The 19,170-nt window shown below is 44.7% G+C and overlaps 2 protein-coding genes across 4 annotated transcripts; one reads left to right on the forward strand and one right to left on the reverse strand.

Annotated features, from left to right (window-relative positions):
• The first annotated feature begins 4,843 nt into the window (after nucleotides 1-4,843).
• Nucleotides 4,844-11,756, forward strand: Vamp1 (vesicle associated membrane protein 1). 2 transcript variants are annotated; one of them, XM_048787646.1, is made up of 5 exons: nucleotides 4,844-5,173; nucleotides 7,831-7,957; nucleotides 8,230-8,388; nucleotides 9,096-9,147; nucleotides 11,152-11,756. In XM_048787646.1, coding segments are annotated over exons 1-5 (351 nt in total). In that variant the 5' UTR covers nucleotides 4,844-5,171; the 3' UTR covers nucleotides 11,163-11,756. The 2 variants fall into 2 exon arrangements, with proteins under 2 accessions (XP_048643603.1, XP_048643602.1); XM_048787645.1 differs by having other exon boundaries at nucleotides 4,854-5,173; nucleotides 9,557-11,756.
• A 668-nt stretch (nucleotides 11,757-12,424) lies between these two features.
• Nucleotides 12,425-19,028, reverse strand: Tapbpl (TAP binding protein like). 2 transcript variants are annotated; one of them, XM_015500720.2, is made up of 7 exons: nucleotides 18,609-19,028; nucleotides 17,593-17,823; nucleotides 17,171-17,443; nucleotides 15,435-15,773; nucleotides 14,424-14,729; nucleotides 13,052-13,135; nucleotides 12,425-12,868 (listed from the first exon to the last, which is right to left on the reverse strand). In XM_015500720.2, the coding sequence occupies exons 1-7, from the start codon at nucleotides 18,670-18,672 to the stop codon at nucleotides 12,825-12,827; spliced, it is 1,341 nt and encodes a 446-aa protein (XP_015356206.1). In that variant the 5' UTR covers nucleotides 18,673-19,028; the 3' UTR covers nucleotides 12,425-12,824. The 2 variants fall into 2 exon arrangements, with proteins under 2 accessions (XP_015356206.1, XP_048643595.1); XM_048787638.1 differs by having other exon boundaries at nucleotides 18,789-19,005.
• Nucleotides 19,029-19,170: the final 142 nt, after the last annotated feature.

The raw sequence follows: 19,170 nt of genomic DNA on the forward strand, positions 1-19,170 counted from the left end.
GTAGCTGACACAATACTTTATTTCACTTATTTATTTGTATGTGGTGCCGAGGATCAAACCCAGGGTCTCGCACATGCAAAGTGAGTGCTCTATCGCTGAGCCACAACCTCAGCCCCATGTTCAAATTTTTTAATCTACCTCTTTGGGTACCAGCTTCCACTTGGTTTTTAGACAGTTTTTGTTTTCTTTCAGCTCATTAGTATATTTTTAAATGCTTTTTAGGCAAAGGACCTAGAATAGCTAAAACAATTTTGAAAAAGGAGAATAAAATGGGAGAAATAATTCTACTTAATGTTAAGTTACAGTAATCAAGCTACAGTAATCAAGATTGTGATATTGGCAGAAGGATAAACACAGAGGTCATTGCAACTGATATCAGACAGGAACATTTGATTTGGTGATGGTATAAACAAAATTGAGTTGATCACGAATATATGGGCAAGGCTTTAATTGGTGCTGTAGCAAAAGGGGCTTACTGGGACTTCAGCTAAAGGGAGATAGCACTGATTGAGGTATCAGGATGCTCCCTGGGGTGGGAAAGTCTGGTAATTCTCCATTGACCAGGGGCATAGTTAAGAAAAAAAAAAAGTTTCTTATTGCACAAGACTTAGACAATGAGCAGTAGTGGTTGATTTGTTCTGGGATTCTTGTAGCTGGTGCCATTATCCTATTCAAACACCCTGGCTTTGTGGCTCCATCTGGGCCTTACAACAGGGCTGATAGGCTTTGTATGCTTGGACTTTTATAGGGCTGAAAAAGCACAAGGATAGAAGAAAACACACAGCACCTCCAATGGGTAGTCAATAGTTTAGGTGTAGAACTGAGAAGAATTTGACCCAAAAGTTAAGGCAGTAAAGAGGACAAACATAATTGAAGACAGATCCCATTCCAGTCATCCATTAGACATATGCAGGACCAAGTGAATATTTAGTGTTTCTCAACAAAAGTGGCCTTCAAGTTCCTGAAAAGTAATCTAGGCAACTGTTGTCATCATAACACACACATCAGAGGTGTTCTTTTTTTTCTGATTTTTAGAAATATATATTTTTATTTTTAGTCAACACATATACATATTTATGGGGTAAGGTGTGACATTTCAATACTTGTATACAATGTGTAATGGTCAGATCTGGGTAACTGGGGTATCTATCACCTCAGACACTTTATCATTTCTTTGTGTTCAAAAGAACTCAAAAATGTGTTCTTCAAAAGAACCCAAAGGATTAAAAATCCTACTAGTTTATTTGAAACATCCAATTATTGCAAACTCTAGTTATGTTACTGTATTATAAAATATTAGAAGTGATTCCTCCTATCCACTGTACCAGTTCTTGCTCCATGTCCTCCTCCCTCACACTCTTCACAGGCATCAGAAGTGTTATCTACAGCAAAGCGAATGAGAGACTAATAACATAATGCCCAGCTGTGTGGCCTCCAAAATTAGTGATTTTTAAGTTGACTAAAAATAAGTGAAGCTAGGAGGTTTATTTAGGTTTGTCCCTGGGAACAATTTTGTCTTATGCAGATGTTCCACTTCTGTGATTTTAATAGTTCTCATGACTTTTTTTTTTTTTTAAAGAGCACAAGGGTAGAGAAGCAATGTACCATGCTACAAAGGGTACATTTACTCTGCCTAGGGGTTTATTTTATTGTCCCAGTCTTTGCCCCACCATCATAGTCTCTGTCTCAGAACTGAATAAAGAACCCCCCCCAAAATAGACATGTACAAATGTACCTGATTTTTGACAAAGGTACAAAAGGAATCTATCAGCAGATAAATAGTTAAACAAAGTGGAATAATACTCAGCAGTGAAGATTACTGATCAACTAAATTGGGTGGATCTCAAGGGCATTATATTGAGTGGGGAAAGAAAAGCCAATCTCACAGGTTACACACATACAGCCACAAAAATGAAAAGTTATACTCCATGTATGTATGATATGTTATACTCCATGTAAGTATCAAAATACATTCTACAGGGCTGAGGTTAAGATTCAGTGGTAGCACATGTGAGGTATTGGGTTCGATCCTCAGCACCACATAAAAATAAATAAATAAAATAAAGGTATTGTGTCCATCTACAACTAAAAAAAATTAAAAAAATACATTCTATTGTCATGTATAACTACAAAGAGCCAGTAAACTTTTTATTTTATTGGTTACATACTATATGATTACATTTACATATGTTCTTGAAATAAAGTTATAGAAATGGAAAAGAAAATTAGTGTTGCTAAGGGTTAGGAATAGGCGTGGGTGGCTATAAACAGGTAGCACAAGGGAGCCTTATGGTAATGTAATAGTTTTGTATCCTGATTGTGGTAGTGGCTATAAGAATCTATATATGATAAAATTGCATGCACACACACACACACACCAAAGGGGGGGAAAAACCCTCCACAATTGAGTATATACAAAACTGGTGAATTTTGAATGAACTGTATGGATTGCAGCAATGTCAATTTCCTGGTTTTAATAATAAAAAGTATTTATACAAGGTGTTACCATTGGGGGAACTGAGTTAGGGGCAGAGAGGAAATTCCTTGATTTCTTTTTTTTCTTTCTGGATATCTCATGTTAATTATTTGAGAATAATAAAATAAATAAAATAAAATAATAAAAATAAGTGAAGCTAGAGGGTTTATTTATTTTAAAATAATAAAAAGTGCTTTTATTTTTTTTTTAATATAGTGTTAATTTTTTTTTTTTTTCTGGGAGAGTTGGAAAGGATACTTAGAGGTTGTGATGTGTTTTTTTTGGTAACAGGGATTGAATCCAGGGGCCCTTTACCATTGAGCAACATCCCTAGTCCTTTTTATTTTTCCGGGGGTGGGGGCAGTACCGGGGATTGAACTCTGGGGCACTCAACCACTGAGCCACATCCCCAGCCCTATTTTGTATTTGATTTTAGAATAGGGGTGTCACAGAGTTGCTTAGCACCTTGCTTTTGCTGGGACTGGCTTTGAACTCGCCATCCTCTTATCTCAGTGTCCCATTGGGATTACAGGCATTTGTCACTGCCACTGGCCAAGTTTTTATTTTGAGTCTAGGGCCTCACTAAGTTGCTTAGGGTCTCGCTAAATTGCTGAGGCTGGCCTGAGGCTGGCCTTGAATTTGTGATCCTCCTGGTTCAGCCTCCCCAGTTGCAGGAATTTTTTTGAGGTTGTTGTTTTGATGTGGTTTCACAAAGAGGATGGGATAAACACCTATGATTGATACACTGTGTTTTAAAAAATTTTTAGTTGTAGATGAACACAATAACTTTATTTATTTATTTTTATGTGGTGCTGAGGATTGAACCCGATGCCTCCCACGTGCTAGGCAAATACTCTACATTGTGTGTGTGTTTTTTTTTTTTTTTTTGTGGTGGGGCTGGGGATTGAACCCAGGGCAAGCACTCTACCAACTGAGCTATATCCCCAGCCCCAATATGTTGTGTTTTTAAGAGTAATTGTTTCAGGGTTTTAAGCAGGATGGTGATATTTGGTTAGATCACCTTGATAGAATGGCTATGAGGCAGAGCAAGATTGGAAGCAGAATATTCTATTTCATTAATTCCAGGAGGTACTTTGTTTTTATTTTCTCTTTCTTTTGGCATTTTAACAGGTCTTAAATTGGAACGTTTCACTATAGCTATTACTCAGACAGCAGTTGTACTGAATTTATCATAGATGCTCATGAGCATCAAAACTTGCAAAAAGGGTGTCTGAGGCTTGGAAGACAGAAGAGGAACAGGAAATACTGTGTTACCTGTCTTTCATGGCATGCACACAGGACTACGTCGTGCAGAAACATCTAAAACTGAGTCAAAAACATGATTTATTAAGAACTTCTGTGGCCGGGCGCAGTGGCGCACGCCTGTAATCCCAGCGGCTTGGGAGGCTGAGGCAGGAGGATCTCTAGTTCAAAACCAGCCAAAGAAATGGTGAGGCACTAAGCAAATCAGTGAGACCCTGTCTCTAAATAAAATACAAAATAGGGCTGGGGATGTGGAAAAAAAAAAAAAAAAGAAAAGTTTATGTGAAGTAGATAACTTTATCTTATTAGTTTCTATTTTCCTTTTTATGTAAACATTAGTGAAATATGATAAAATCTATATGCATATGAACCTACACTTTCAATAAATGTAAAAAATTCTAAGTGGTAAGAAACACAGTCATAATGGTGAGGTTTATAATTGATGCCCAGGAAAGGGATAATAGAGAATTCTTTAAGCATTAAGGGAAAAAAATGACTGACTTGGTGAATTTCCTTTGGAGGAGGGGTTAATATGAAAAGGGAGGGAATCTAGGATGGCTTCAGGTTTCCGGTCTGCACAATTAAATCGACGTGGTAACCTACCTGGAGGAAGCAGAGAAGCAAAGTTGGGAGGCGAGGCGGGGCGGTTCAATTTGGATAGGCTATATTGAAAGAAGCAGAACGAAGCCTTTCGTATTAGATGTGGTCTGACTGAATCTCGGAATTTGGCTCCGGGAGCCGATGGCTCTGTCTGTTGCGTTCTGCGACTTCAGGGCTGTTGGTCAGAAGCCGGCGGCTGGGGTGGAACGCGGAGTAGGTCTGGACTCCAGGGATGTGCACACACAGCTGAACCTCCACCTGCTTTAGGGACTCCAGCGTCCGGGCTCCGAGGATGCGCGGGCCCGCGACTGTCAGCGCGAGCGGCCTGATTGGCTGGAGCGGCCCAGACCCAGGTCAGCGATTGGTTGGGAGGCACCAAAAAGGCCTATCGCAAACTGTTAAGGCCGCCCTCCAGAGGGCTGGACCATATTTCCACCCCTCCCTATTGCTGAGCCCGACAGGTAAGCAAACTACTGTTGTATTGGTCAGTGAAAATCCTGACCGCAACCGCTCCTTTTCGAAGTCGGTACGAGAGGAGAGTTTTGATTGGCAAATCTGAAGGGACAGGGCGGGCTAGAACGGCTGTACTTGGAGACGACTCTAGGCGTGGATTGGACTGGATGTTGTTATCGGTATCCGGGAGGCGTGGCCAGCACTAATAAAGCTGGGCTCCGGCGCGGCAGCTGCAGTAAGTTGCACCGCAGCTAGACCGCCTGGTGGTCAGTGGGAGGCGGAGCTCCACAGTTCCGTCCGATTCAGCCGCAGCGTTTCTCCGCCGGGTGTCTCGCCGCAGCCTCCAGAGAGGAGTTGGACTCTCACTCCTGTCAGAAAAATGTGAGTTGACTCTGTTGTAGGGGGCTCCAGACCTCCTTGCCAACTCTCACCCCCAGCGCCCTACTCTGCGGGACTGAAAATGGCGCATTGCAGCAGCTGCAGCGACGCGGGAACCTCCACCGCGCACCGCCCCCAGACCGCCCCCACCCCCGGAGGGGGACAGCCCCCCATTCCTGCATGAGCCACAGCTAGTCCCCACGGGCGGGGCAGGGGTCCCACATTCATTGCACCCTCTCTTCTCTTTTGAGTGGCACTTTATTCTAGTCTCCTTATAGTGAAATCCCAGAGAGGGCGAAGGCGGGTATGGAGAAAGGTAGGGAATTTGAAAACCCTATCATGTCGTCTGAATCTGTACTTAGAGCGTTTGGAAACACAGTCATGGGTGCACCGGCCGGTGAGTAATTCGGCTTGCCTGAGGTCTCTGGATTTGTGTGTGCCCCTTACCCAAAGTGTGATGTACCGCGTCCTCAAGGCCATAATTAAAGCTCCAGAAACTTATCTGCCAGTCTCCTTTCTGCCCCAGGTGTGCAGTTCAGAAAGTCCCAAGGGGCATGTGATCCCATGCCATCCTAAGGCCACCCTTATAGGAGACGCTTTTCTGTCACCAAGTCCTAGCCAAGTATTTGGAGGAGAAATAGGGAGAACTGATCAATCTCCTCTTTCTCTGACATGCAGAGTTTAGTATCCAACCATCTTCAACATCATCCCCTTCCCAAGATCTTGAAGGAGAGCTATGGCTAGACCAATTAAGTTCTTCCCTCTCAGGACCACAATATGTTTTAGTTTAATTTTTTTTTTTTTCTGATACTGCCTGGAGTCCTGTCCTAATCCCAGGTGTATTTGTATTCCTTCTCATAGGGACTTAAAAAAGGGAAAGATTTACTTATATTACATAAGAGTTATAACTCTTTCTGGATGTGGTACTGCTGAGTGTTCTACTTAATTCCCAACAAGTAGTAAGTGAAGTCAGTCCCCCAAAGGCTCTATAGCCGTTTCAGTTTTTCCTCTTTGATTTCTGCAGTCTTAACTATAGATAATATTCTCTGCATTTTGGACAAGTCCTAAGACATCAATTATTTTCATTTTGGGGAGGGGGATCCTTCTCAGCTGACTGGTTCTAGATATTATCCATGTGGGATGAAAAGAAGGAATGGAGAAAGCATGGTGGCTACCAGGGAATCACAAGGTCTTTGACCTTAATCTTGTCATTGGTGCCACCATCCTGGACTACTTCCAACACCGGCTGCTACTTACTAATTGAAATTTCTGCCTTCAGTCTAGAATCAGATTGCTTAAATATCTCAGTACCAGCATAAGGCTGGTACTTAAGGCTCCCAGGGCTTTGTATCTTTCTTTCCTTTGCCCTCTTTGTGACTTGGAGGGAAATACAAAAATGATCCCTTAAATGAGGAATAATCTCCTAGTATAGCCTCTCTAACTGTCTTTTTTTATTTTTAGACTGAAAGAAATTCAGTTAAGAAAGAGGAGCTTCTAGGTATTAGTTCTGTTGTGATTAATCAAGGAATTTCCTTTTTGGTGACTTTGTGATGCATTTATTCTTGGACTCCTCTGGTGAAGTATGTTTTTTGAGGTTCTCCCTCTCTATGAGCTGTGGAAATTTGTATTCTTCTTCAAATTTTAGAGATCTTTACCCACCTGTGGTTTTTTTCCTTGGCAGAGAAAATCTCAATCTTTAGGTTAGACTACTTGGAATTCCTTAGCAGGTGAATTTAGTCTCCATGTGTTGGGACTGTGAAAGAAGTTTATCTTGAAGACCTCACTGGATTATTCCCTCCAAAGGCTAAGGTATGTCTTAGCCTCAATTGGTAATGAAGAGAAACAGTTTCCATGGGTAAGGTAGTATAAACCAAGATTTCTTTTTGGGACACAGGAGACTAGGCCAGTCTCCTGAGACTCTGCCAAATCTACAAAAGGAAGGTACAGAATGTCTGTGGTGCATGTACATCGAGAACTATTTCTAGCATTATTTTTGTTTCCTGTCTATGCTCTTGGAACAGTTTCCACAACTAATGCAATTGCTTTGTGCCCCAGATTCAATCTAAATGAAACCCCTATCTTCTCTGCCAAAAACAATGCAAACAAACAATCCTGACGCATTCTACCTACACAGACTTTGCCTTTGGCGATACTCCAAGTTGTCCTTGTAGCAGCACAGATATACTAATCACCATGTGAAACATAATCAATAACTGGATCACTATAAGCAGAGTTAGTCAGCTTGCCTTTCCTTTTATGTTCAAACTTTGCATGTCCTGAGGGATTTGTGTTTTTCACAAATGTCTCCTATCTGTATTGAGTTTTTCCATTTGTCTTCATGCGAAGGCATTTGACAGCCTGGGAAATGCCATTTAGGCCAAGGCTGGCACATTTGTCCCTGAAGCCATTGTATCAGAAGATGGGCTTGAATTTGAGTCAGAGGTTAGCCCAAAACAAGATCTCTTATATTGTTACTGGCTCTTTCATCTTTTGTTCCTTGCCTGTATGCTGCATCTCCCTACTTGATATTGCCAAGGAGCTAGAATCCCTTCCATTTGCTATAACCTAATCATAGTTACTGGGGTGGAATTAGGTGAGAATGCATATGATTCCTTTCTTGTCTTTGTTATTTTGTGTACTCTCTCCACTTCTCTCCACAGGTCTGCTCCAGCTCAGCCACCCACTGAAGGGACAGAAGGGACTGCCCCTGGTGGAGGTCCCCCTGGCCCTCCTCCTAACATGACCAGTAATAGACGACTACAGCAAACCCAGGCACAGGTGGAGGAGGTAGGTGGATTCCCATCTCTCTGAGAGTTTCCAAATCATAGAAGTTTAGAAACAAGGGAACCTCTTGTCCACCATAGAAGTTTAGAAACAGAAGGGAACCTCTTGTCCATTCTCTGTTTTTTTTTTTTTTTTTTTTTTTACAGGGGGTTAGTTAAAGACTCTGAGAGGCAAAGCATCTCTTAGATGGGACCAGACTTGCAATTCCCAAGTTGTTGTTCTTTCTCCTATCTCTATTGGGAAGCTTAGCAGCCTTGTTTTTGCACTCCTCTTAGGTGGTGGACATCATGCGTGTGAATGTGGACAAGGTCCTGGAGAGGGACCAGAAACTATCAGAACTGGATGACCGAGCTGATGCCTTACAGGCGGGAGCATCGCAATTTGAGAGCAGTGCTGCCAAGCTAAAGAGGAAGTATTGGTGGAAAAACTGCAAGGTGAATTTCCTTGTCCTCTCTCCCTTCTTTTCTTGTGCTTCCACTTGTAGAAGACAAGAAAACTCTCAGCTTCTACATTCCCTCTTACTACTGGTGCCAGGTCTCTGCCTTGCAGGATTCTTAGGAGGAAAATCTGAATACCTTCTCCTTAAGATGAGTTACATGTATTAGCCACCAGGGTAGGCTAGAGTATTCAGAACCACTTACTGAGAAAGTGAAAGTGCTACCCTGGGGCGTTTAGAATATTTAAGTACCTTTTCCCCATAGGAGTCTCAGGCAAAAAATTTTAACTGGAAGTTTCTCTGACACAACCAACAGCAACACAATGATTCAGGTGTAGATACTCCTGAAAATTTTTGGAAATGCACTACACATTTCACAATGAAAACCAAACTAACTGAATATAAAGATCTAAAGCCTGCCTCTTCATTGGAATTCCCTTTAAAGCCCCCAGGCAACAGGAACTAAGCCAAAAAGGAGTGAATTGCAGATCTTGTGCTGTTTCTGAAAAACTACAGACATGGTCGTGGGATTATGATCCTATGGGAAGCAAAGGGTTAGGCCTGAAAGGCATGCTCATGTCTGGGTGATGAGTGGTTTCTTCCACTGCCCAAAGAATAGAGGAAATTCTGTTCCCAAATCTCTGGTCCAGCTTTTTTCCTTCTTCCCCAAGTCCAAAGGCTCATGTTTTGTCCATGTTTCTTCAGATGATGATCATGCTGGGAGTTATCTGTGCCATCATCGTGGTAGTTATTGTAAGTAAGTATCGCTGAGGTTGCTGATGGGGTGAAGAGGTGGGAAGGTCCCGGAATCTTCTCCCAGCCCTGCCTGCCTGCCTGCCTGCCTGGGGAGTGGGGCTGCTCTGACTGAGGTATGGAGACTGCTGCTGGGGATCATACCTGGTTTGGGAGGGAGGAAGGGTAAAGACAAGGAATTTCCTTGGTAGACAAGCCTTCTCCTTGTAAGGCATTGTGGGGAGATGGCCCCTTCTGTTCTGAGGAAGTGGGGCTATGCTGTTTGTCACTGGCTTGGGTCAGAGGGAGACCTTGGGGCTGGGGCACCTGCAACTGAGAGACTTGAACATCTAGTAACTTGATGTAATTTGCCCTCTTGTTTTCTCCTGTCTCTTTTTCTTCTCCATCTGGGACCTCCTGATTCCTGTGTCCAGTCTACTTTTTTACTTGAGAATGTGCCACCCCTTCCCTGTTCTCCATTGCCATTCAAGCTCATGTCCTTCTCCCTCTGTTTGCTCTCTCAACAAACTTCCCCATCTGCCTTTCTCCATCCCAGCCCAGGCTTCTCCATCATCCATTCTTCCTTTTTTGTTGCATTCATTTGCATTCTGTCCCTCAATACTAGAAATGCTGCTCGTGGTACAGTCTTGAAGTCACTACCTAAAGATCAACAGCTGACGCCTCCTTCCTTTCTCCTTCTCATGTACTCTTATGTTCCCCCATACCCTAAAGGAGTTGGCTGCCAAGGGGAGGGAGAATAACTGAGGTGAAGTGCCCAAGAAGCTGGTAAGGTTGTTGGGGAGAAGAAGGGTATTGGTGTCCATGAGTGTCTCCTAGAAAGGCCAGGTCTCTGGCAGGAGGGGACCATGAATAGTTGGGAAGTGGTGGCTTGCTCAGTGCTGCACTTGCTAGCTTTTCTCCTGTGCCAGGCCTTTAGAGAGCCCTGGGGTTCTGTCCAAAGGCCAATCTGGTCCTAGTGCAGTACCCTTTTAGAAAATCAAATCTGTTTTTTGCAGTTATTGCTAATCTTTCAGCCCAAGATTTTCTATGTCTTTCAGGAATCTTATAGTCTTTTACTTTGTTCTCTATTAGCCTGGAAAACAAGCACTTGTTGATTACAAAACTACCAGGAGACTCTCATTTCCATCCTAGAAGCAGACCTATTTGCTTCTAACTGGAAGGAGCTATCTCTCTTTGATGTTTTCTGCAGCATTCTATATTGTTCATGAGAGCATCAAATAATTGCAAGTAGCCAGAGTTTGGTGCTTGTGATTTATTTTAATTACTGGAATAAAGAGAGAATACCTGTTATAGAGAAACAGTAAGTAAAGGGCCTAATATGAGAATAACAGGCTTTCAGGAAGCCACTTCTTGCCCTCTCTTTAAAGAAGGTCCCGTTCCTCCCTTCCTGTTGATAAAGAAATGTGAGGCTGCTAGAGGTAAGGTCCTAGACTCCCATAGAATTCTTTTCTCCACACCATCCCTGTGAGCCCTGGTTGATTATAAAGATTTAGAGAAGTCCAGTAGGTCCACTAACTCAGTGGGAGGAGTGGGAGGGTTGAGAGTCTGTGACAGGTGTATTTTTATATTGTTATACTATCATGGGCCCCTTGCATCTGGAGCCACCTCTCTGTTCTTTCTGCAGTATGCTCCCCTTCTGAACTGCCCTCACCCATCTGAATCCCACATTGCTTCCTGTCTTTCTCCTCTTTGCTTGCTTTGTGTGCATAGACAGTGGAACCTGAGGATGGGAGCTGCTTAGCCTATCTTGGGGACTACTGCTGAACTTCAGGATAGCATGTTACATGGGATAAAACTGAGGTGCTAGGGGAGGAGGGAAGGCTGGGACCAGGAAGGGGAAGACCCATAGCAGTGTTTCCCTCTGTCCTCTGGTCCACAATCAGAAAGAGTCTGAGGCCATGCTGGGCTGGGTCTGAATGCCCGCTTTCCATGCAGCAGCATTTCATTGTGCAAAACCATTCTTCCTTTCTTTTTGCCCCCTTTCCCATATTTCCTTCGTCCTGCCTAGGGCAGGACTGAAGAGCTGGAAGAAAGCAGTCAGTGTACCCTCCCAGCGTTCCCCTCGAAGGTCTCCACTCTCCTCTGGGCTCCTCCTTGCCTAATGCAGGGGGTCACCGCTGGAGAAGAACCACCACTGTCCAAGATGTGTCCCCAAGCCTGGAGCAAATTCACCCTCTTGGCCCACCCAACCCTATCATGGGAATTATTTTCTGGGTTTCTGTCCCTCTTGAGGCTCACCAAGTATAGTTGGCTTTGCTCTTTTGGGGGTAATATCCCTTCTTTCTTTCTCATCCCACCCTGAATCCTCTTCTGTGTCTTTGCTCTCCCACTTCCCTCCCACCACCCATGTGCATGAGCAAATATGCAACTAAACCCCGGGACTCTGCAGTCAAATGAAGCCGAGTTTCCCACATCCCTTTCTTCAGTTTGCCATGAGATGATGTGGGGTTACCACTGTGTGTCTGTCATTACCTCTTTGTCTTTTTTCCAAACCCCAATCTCATACTTGTATAGAGTAATAACAGTTGTACTTCACCAAAGGCATGTGGCATATTTACCAATTTCATGTATTCTGAACAAAGGCAAAAAATACAACTAATTCCTACCACTAAACTGGCTTGGTTGTTGTTTGGGTTGGAATAACTGGTGGGGTAGGGGTGTCATTTCTTTCTACCAGTCTGATGTTGCTAAAGGACAAAGGGCAGCATATGTGTTTGAATGGTTTTCATGGAGATTAAAGGTTTGTGTGTTGGCAGAGGAAGTGGTCTGTGCTCTCAGCATTTAATACCTAAAACAGCTTGACTCTTGCAGGTGCTGGTGAGAGGAAGTGACAACAGGAAGTTGAGTAGGCACATCACGCTGGCAAACAATTACGGGTTTTGGGCCTCCCCATCTGCCTCCTTCCTAGTCCCTGGCCTGCCTTTCCTATCCCTGGGGACATGTTCACATGTGACCTCCACCATATACCTTCTCCTCCGATTATCCTCATGCAGTTTTCTTTTGCTGAGTTCCATTGTACTGACCAGACACATTGTAGCAATGAACAACAGGAAAAATCACTTCCTCACAGCTGATGGAGTGAGAGTTTGTAGGTATTCTGAAATTCCTGGCAATTGTCTGAAAGATCAAAACCTTAGTTGCAGTTCAGGGTTACTAACACAAAGCAGCAGAGATGTAGCCTTTGTTTCACACCTTTAAATATTTTGCAAGTTGGAGTAGTTTTGGGGACAGGGCTTAATTGGATTCAACTCAGAGAAAGACAGGAAAATGGAAAAGCTTTGTCTCAGTGGTCACAAAGGGCTTTTATTTTTGACAATTCAAAATTGTGTGTGGCGGCCTAACCCCCACCCCCTTATTCCATTGTCTCTTACTTGCTCCTTTCTCTATTTCTTCCTATTTTTCTTTCCTACCACCTCAACTCAAATATGGCCCTTTGGTGTTAACCTCCACACAAACATTCTTCCTCCCTTCTTTCTGTTGTTTCTCTTGACACATCAGCCTGGGGCACACAGTGAAGGAAGGCAGAGCCCTGTGTAGAGCCAGGGCCATTACCTGTCCTGTCTGTCCTCCTACCTCCAGACCTGGATCCCCCTTCAGGCTTTTCTCTGCTTTGTGATTCATTGTGAGGTCCTTCTGAGACAATATGACTACTCCATCTTTATAATTGGGGCAAAAGAGTATTTACTCAGAATGCTTCAGAATCTTGGCAGACTTTGGTGAGGAAGCTAGGAGAAAACAGAGGGAACAAGATTAGTTACCAAAAGCAGGAGGCTGTCTGAGGTGGGAGAGGCAGCTGGAATTCAGGAAGTCTGGGCTCCACCCCTGGTCTAGGTGGGGAGGTGCTCAGAGTGGGTTGATTACAAGCAGGTTGGGTCAGGGACCAGAGCTGAGGGGGACCAGGCACTTACCTTGCTGTCTCTGAAGCCCCAGGAACAGTAGTGCAAGAAGGAAAAGACTGCTGGCCAAGATGACTTCAAAGGCCATTCTCTGCTCTGTAGGTGAGAGAATATGGGCAGGAATCATCTCTTGTGCTGAGCCCTTGCTGCCATTATCCCCGCCAGGGAAGAGAAGCACAGGCGTGTGTGTTTGTTACTCTCCAATGAAAGAGCTGGAAATTGTGCATACAGCAGCTTCTGTATTTGTTCAGTACTGTCTGGTGTTTACATGTTACTCCACACAGAATTCTCTTCCTCTTTCTACCTCAGTGCAACATTTAAAAAGTTGTTATTTTGTGAAGGAGATTTAGGTTAGTCATTGACTGTTAAACTGAGATTTTGTAAATAGCTGAGAAATGGCATGAACTGAGATAAGACCCCAGTTTTTTGGGAAGCCCATAATCTAGTAAGCAATCAAATAATGTCCCATGCTTCTAATGTTTGTGTTTCAAGGCGTAGATTCTTTCCTGTCCCTTATCTGTTTAAGACCTTTCACCAACATTCTTTGACTTTCAGGATGAAATTCCAGTTTGAAGGACCATGGAGATTGCAAGGTTTAAGTCTGTAAGGGGAGTCAGCCTGCCTGTTTTTCACATTTTTATTAATAGGTGACATTGGGAAAATAACATCTGCAATTGCCAGCTTACACATCTATAAAATGGGTGTTGTGCAGGCATGGTGGCAGGAGGATGGATCACTTAAGCCCAGGAGTTCCAGGCCAGCCTGGGCAACATAGTGAGATCCCATTTCAATAAATAAATAAGTCAATAAAACAACAGTTATAATACATGAGATCATACTTAAAATTTAAGTGCTTCACACAGTGTTTGATTCATGTAAATGCTCAATAAATAGAATTCCCTCTAGTTTCACAGCCATTTCCCCCTTTTCCCATATACCTTTGGCTCTGGCTGTACTAAACTACTTACAGTTCCCAAAGTTTTCAGTAGGATGTTTTATAATTGTATCTTCACATGTACCATTCTCTCTGTCTTGTGTGTTCTCTTCCCCTTAAGCTAGCTGACTGGGCTCAAGTGTCTTCTCCGGCTCACCTTCCCAGTCTACCTAGTCTTGTCTCTCCAGCTGTACTAAGCTTCTAGAGGGCAGGATCAGGAATCCTTTAACCTTGCTCTGCAATCCAAGCACATTGCCTGGTTCCCTGGAGGCTGAGATGGAACAAAATCCCAGGTGATGTGTGGCAGAAGCTGTAGAGGCTACTACCTTAGGAAAGACAAAGCCTGGGGCAGAGGCAGGAGTGTGAAAAAGCTGGGATGGAACAAAGCATAGGGGCAGGAGAGCCATGAGCCCAAGTGTGGTAGTGGGGAAAAGAGGATACCCTTAGTACCTGTGTGTGGGGCAACCCTGGTGCTGGCCTTAAGGGGCTCCTCCAGGGAGATGTGAGTGACCTGGCAGGTATAAGTGGCACCTTCAGGGCCAGGTTCAGCCATCAGGGACGAGGAGATGCTATAGGTGCCAGCCATGCTTTGCCTGAGGCTGGAAAAGAAGGCACCAGACACCTCAGCTGGGGCTCCACCCAGCTCCTCTCGGATCCACGTCACCACCACGTCCAGAGGATAATAGCCAGCGACATTGCAGATGAGAGTGGGCGGCAGCACTTCATTTGCCAAGCTCAGTCGAATTTTGGGGGAAGCTGAGGAAACAATGAGGAATAAGATTCCAGAGGAGTCCAACTGGGGCCAGAAGAGGAACCTGAAGCCTTTTTGTTCCTGTTGAGAATGAGAGTAGGTAGCGGAGGCTGAAGTTTCTTCCTCAGTGGTATTCCAAGGAAGGGGGGCTTGAGGAGTCCACCTGAATGTAGGCCATAAGGGGGCACATTTTCTAGAAAAGCAATAGTAAAGCCAATTAAAATTTGGCTGGCTGGCTTCCTTTTTTTAATAGTGATTGAACCCAGGGCCTCACAATGCTAGGCAAGTGCTCTATCACTGAGCTATACCCCCAGTCCCTTTGGTTTGCTTTACATTGTTACTACAAGTCAGCAATTTTAAAGGCTATCAGTGGCAAAATACTCTTTCCTGGTCAGAACCATTCCCTCCACCCCTCCTTAGTTTGCTACTGCCCCTCCTTAGGATGTGGTCCAAAAGGACCAGGGTGATTGCAGATGGCCCACCAGGGCAGGGGAGCGGGATCCTGGGCTGGATATTTCTTGCTGGATTTATCTTGGAGTCTAGTGGGACACCTTATCCGATGCCATCTGTGCTTATAGGTTGAAGGCAGCATTAGGTTGTAGTAATACAGTCTGCCTCTCAGGAAATTGCCTTTGTGTTTGGATCCCAATCTGGAAAACACTCCCTAGAGGCATATTCCTCTGTCCAGGATAACTGGGTCCTAGCCTTACCTTGGATATTGAGCTGGATGATTTGTTGAGCTTGGTACTGAGAGGTGGTGATCTGGCAAATGTAGGTCCCCTCATCTTTTAGAGAGAGGCTGGGGAGGGTGAGAGAGGCATCCCCGGCCATAAGTAGTTCCTCAGGCTTCAGGGTAGCACCCTGCCGCTTGGCCTGCCCCTGCCCTGTCATCCAACTGTACACCAGCTGGCCACTGCCCTTATACTGCAACCGCCACTCCACACTGATGAGATCCAGGCTTGGAGCCATGGAAAAGCCACAGTGAAGGGAGGCTGAGGATCCCAGAAGGAAATTCAGGGATTGGGTCAGTGTTGTCACCTGGAATTCCACTGTGGAGAGAAAAGGAGATGATTTGTGGATTGCTTCCTCCTTGAGGTCACCTGGTCTATGAGTTGTGGGCATACATCTGCCCCATCCTGCCCTGGGCAATGAACCCACTTGAGCTCCTTTCCCATCAAAAATAACCAAAAATGGGACTCTGGAATTGGCAACATGGTATACATGGAGTTCTGAACCATTTTGATGTCACACTTTAGATGATCTGATGAAAGCTATGGACCTCTCACCAGAAAAAATGTACATGCAAAATTATGAGTTGCTGTTGACTTTCAGGTAAGAATTATCAGAGTAGAACAAACAAACAAGCAAACAAAAAAAAACCACACAAAAACTCCAACAATAATAAACCTGTGGAAATCTGGTTCTTCCATGTACTAGTTATAAGTCCCTCGGTATTGATAAGCTCATCTGTTTAAGTGAGGTTGCTATGAAGACTAGGAATAAGAGTTTTTAAAAAAGCATACTAGTACCTTATATTTTTGGCACTAGGATTGGAGTCCAGAGGCCTTTTACCCCTGACCTATATCCCCAGCCCTTTTTATTTTGAAACAGTTTTGCTGACATGCTTAGCGCCTCACTAAGTTGTCCAGGCTGGCCTGGAACTTTGTGATCCTCCTGCCTCAGCCACCTGAGTTGCTATAGGCATCTACCACTGCACCCCACCCCAAACCTTTTTATTTTCTGAGACAGGATTTCGCTAAATTTGTAATTCTTCTGCCTCAGCCTCCAGAGTTGCTATAATTATCTTGAAGCACTAGATCAGCCTAGATTTTCACTGGAGGAAACTGAGGCTATTTTTTTTTTTTTAGTTGTAGATGGACATAATACTTTTATTTATTTATTTATTATGTGGTGCTGAGGATTGAACCCAGTGCCACACACATGCCAGATGAGCGCTCTTCCACTGAAACCACAATCCCATCCCGGGGCTATTCTTAATATGACTTAATATGAAATGGACAGTATACATGAATAGAATAGTCTCATGTGTCCTGTTTCCCCACAGATAAAAATTGTCTCCAGTTTTGAGATAGTACATAGGTTTTCTTAGTGCTTGGACTCACTTGAGTGCTCACCTCAAGTAGGTGCCTCCCAGCATTCTCTTAGGGACCCATGAGTTTTTAGAAAGAAAGGACCGCCAAGGCCTAGGAGGTACCCTGAGATGCTGCCATGGGAGATGGAAGTGGACTTGTTCTTTTCCTTCTATCTTCCCATCACTCACCACTTTAAAAAAGCAAAATTTCCTTTGTGCCTCTTGTATTTTATTTTCTTTCTTTCATTTTTTTTTTTGGGTGGGGGTGGTTCTGGGGATTGAACCCAGGGTCTTGTGCAAGCACTTTGCCAACTGAGCTATATCCCCAGTTCCTCTTGTGTTTCATTTTCTTACCTGCAGTTCGCACAGTCCCCTGGAGGCTTTGGGGTAGATTGAGCATAGGTTGCCAGACAGCTCCATTCTCACCATCCCCAAGAGTTTTCATTACCATGGAGACACTGGGTCCCCCTTTAGATATTTGCACGTTGATGATGAACCAAGCTGCCTTCTCAACAGTGGCTTCCTGTCTGACTTGGAGAAAATAGCGGGAAATTTCACAGGTCATCTCTTTCCCATTGCAGTCAGCATGGAGCAGGTCCTCGGCCTGGGGTATCTGTACCAGGTCCACTGGGGAGAAGGGTAGCACACAGGTCAGTTTGGCTGGATAATACAAAAGCTAATGGGAGGCATGTATAAGAGTATAATCAGAAACTGGGCTGCGCCAGGAGGGCTGTCCCAGCAGGGCCAAGAACACACGGTGGAAGGAGGGATTTTACCTGAGGCCTCAAATATAACAGGTTGGTCATCTTTGTCCACTGCACCATTTTGGAAATCAGTGAAGCCTTCCAGGGAGCCATCATCCAGCACTGGCACCTGCTTCAGCACAAGCAAGGCCTTCTCCCTATTCCCACTGCTGGCAAAAGCCCTTTGGTGCCCACCTTCCATCACCAAGAAGCAGTCTAAGATAACATCCACTGCTCGCCATTGCCTTTCTGTTGCCTGGGGTTCTGCAGAGAAAAAGCTAGGGTGAGAACCCTCTTGCCCAGAAAGTCATTCCACACTTGTTTCTCGTGCCCATCTCCCAAACTATGGACTTATCAAGGGGTAAAAATTGTCTTCAGGTCCTAGCTGTCTGTTTGTCTCTATTCTTACATCATATACAAAACCAGGTTTCTGGGAGGCACCTGCTACTCTACGTAAATACTTTCTGGTGTGAATTATTTCAAGTCCTGGATCTGCCTTGCTTAGAGGGGTTTATATTTTTACTCTTATTTCTAACTATGAAATGAAAGACTGTCTTCCATCAAAGAAATTCTTAGCAGAAACAAATCAATGAGCAAATACTGCCAACAGAAGAGAGCTGGGTCAGTCGCTGTTGCTAGGGGTAATACCAGCCAACCTCTAAAGTTTTCCAAGCAGCCTTCTAAGTCTGCTCTGCTTTTCGCCATTAGTGTGACTTCCCCTCCCCCACCAGTGATCACCTCCCAAGCGATTTCCTAGCCCAGGGAACCCCCTTCCTCCTCTAAAGTGTCAGCTTCCAGGCCAGTGCACTCTCTCCAAAGAACAGTGGCTCTCCTGACACTTCCACAAACGGACCCCTTTTTTCTTTACACTTTTCCCAGCTGAGTTCTCTGCTCCTCCCCCTTCTCCCTTCGATATAATTGATGTCAGCTGCTAAGCCTTTAAACTATTGGGCTTAGAAGGTGATAGGAAAAATTCCTGGCCTCTTTACCCTTCTAGAATCTTGTGGCTACCTGGGCCCAGCATTTCCCGGAGAGTGCCCCCAACTCACCAGTTCTTGCTGCTCCGGACAGAGCCAAGCAGAGCAGCAGACACCACCCCGCCTTCGTGTCCATGGAGGCTGCTCTCAGGCCCCTCTTCGCCCACTGCCTTTCTCACTGCCTCCCCACCCCCCACCCCACCCCCACCCCGCTTGCAAGCCTGGGCTGAAGAAGAGGGGTTCTCCAAGTACCCCTTGCTTGGCCAATCGCCCGCTCCTGCCCGTGTGTTTCTTCTGTCTTCACTTCTCTTTCGCTTTCACTTAGAGGAAGTGTCACCGTGACTGACTTTGCCTCTAGGTGAAGCCATTTGTAGCAGCTGCCAGAGCTCTGCCGGCTGTTCTCCTTTCTCCACCCACACCCCCCCAAAAACCCAGGTGATTTCAAGATTTGGCATCACTGTACTCTTTTGCTTCCCATCTGACTTAAGAAAGTGGAGCTCTAACTGTGGAAACGGGGAGGGGCAATGGAACCAGAAGCCGGCTCCACTGTAGCCTATCTGTGCCACACCCACTGTGGCCCCACCACGCTCAGACTGGCCACACACTACACAACAGGCTGCACTGGAGAAAGCTC

The sequence above is a fragment of the Marmota marmota genome, unplaced genomic scaffold (genome assembly GCF_001458135.2).
Source record: "Marmota marmota marmota unplaced genomic scaffold, marMar, whole genome shotgun sequence".
NCBI classification, from domain to species: Eukaryota; Metazoa; Chordata; class Mammalia; order Rodentia; family Sciuridae; genus Marmota; species Marmota marmota.

Coding starts and splice junctions, on each gene's coding strand:
- Vamp1 (XM_048787645.1), top strand. Junction 7,958..8,229: donor CCCAGGCACAGGTGGAGGAG/GTAGGTGGATTC, acceptor CACTCCTCTTAG/GTGGTGGACATCATGCGTGT. Junction 8,389..9,095: donor ATTGGTGGAAAAACTGCAAG/GTGAATTTCCTT, acceptor ATGTTTCTTCAG/ATGATGATCATGCTGGGAGT.
- Tapbpl (XM_015500720.2), bottom strand. CDS start 18,672: ATGGACACGAAGGCGGGGTGGTGTCTGCTGCTCTGCTTGGCTCTGTCC. Junction 13,136..14,423: donor CAGGGTTGCCCCACACACAG/GTACTAAGGGTA, acceptor TCTCACCTACAG/AGCAGAGAATGGCCTTTGAA. Junction 12,869..13,051: donor GGGGCTTCAGAGACAGCAAG/GTAAGTGCCTGG, acceptor GTTTTCTCCTAG/CTTCCTCACCAAAGTCTGCC.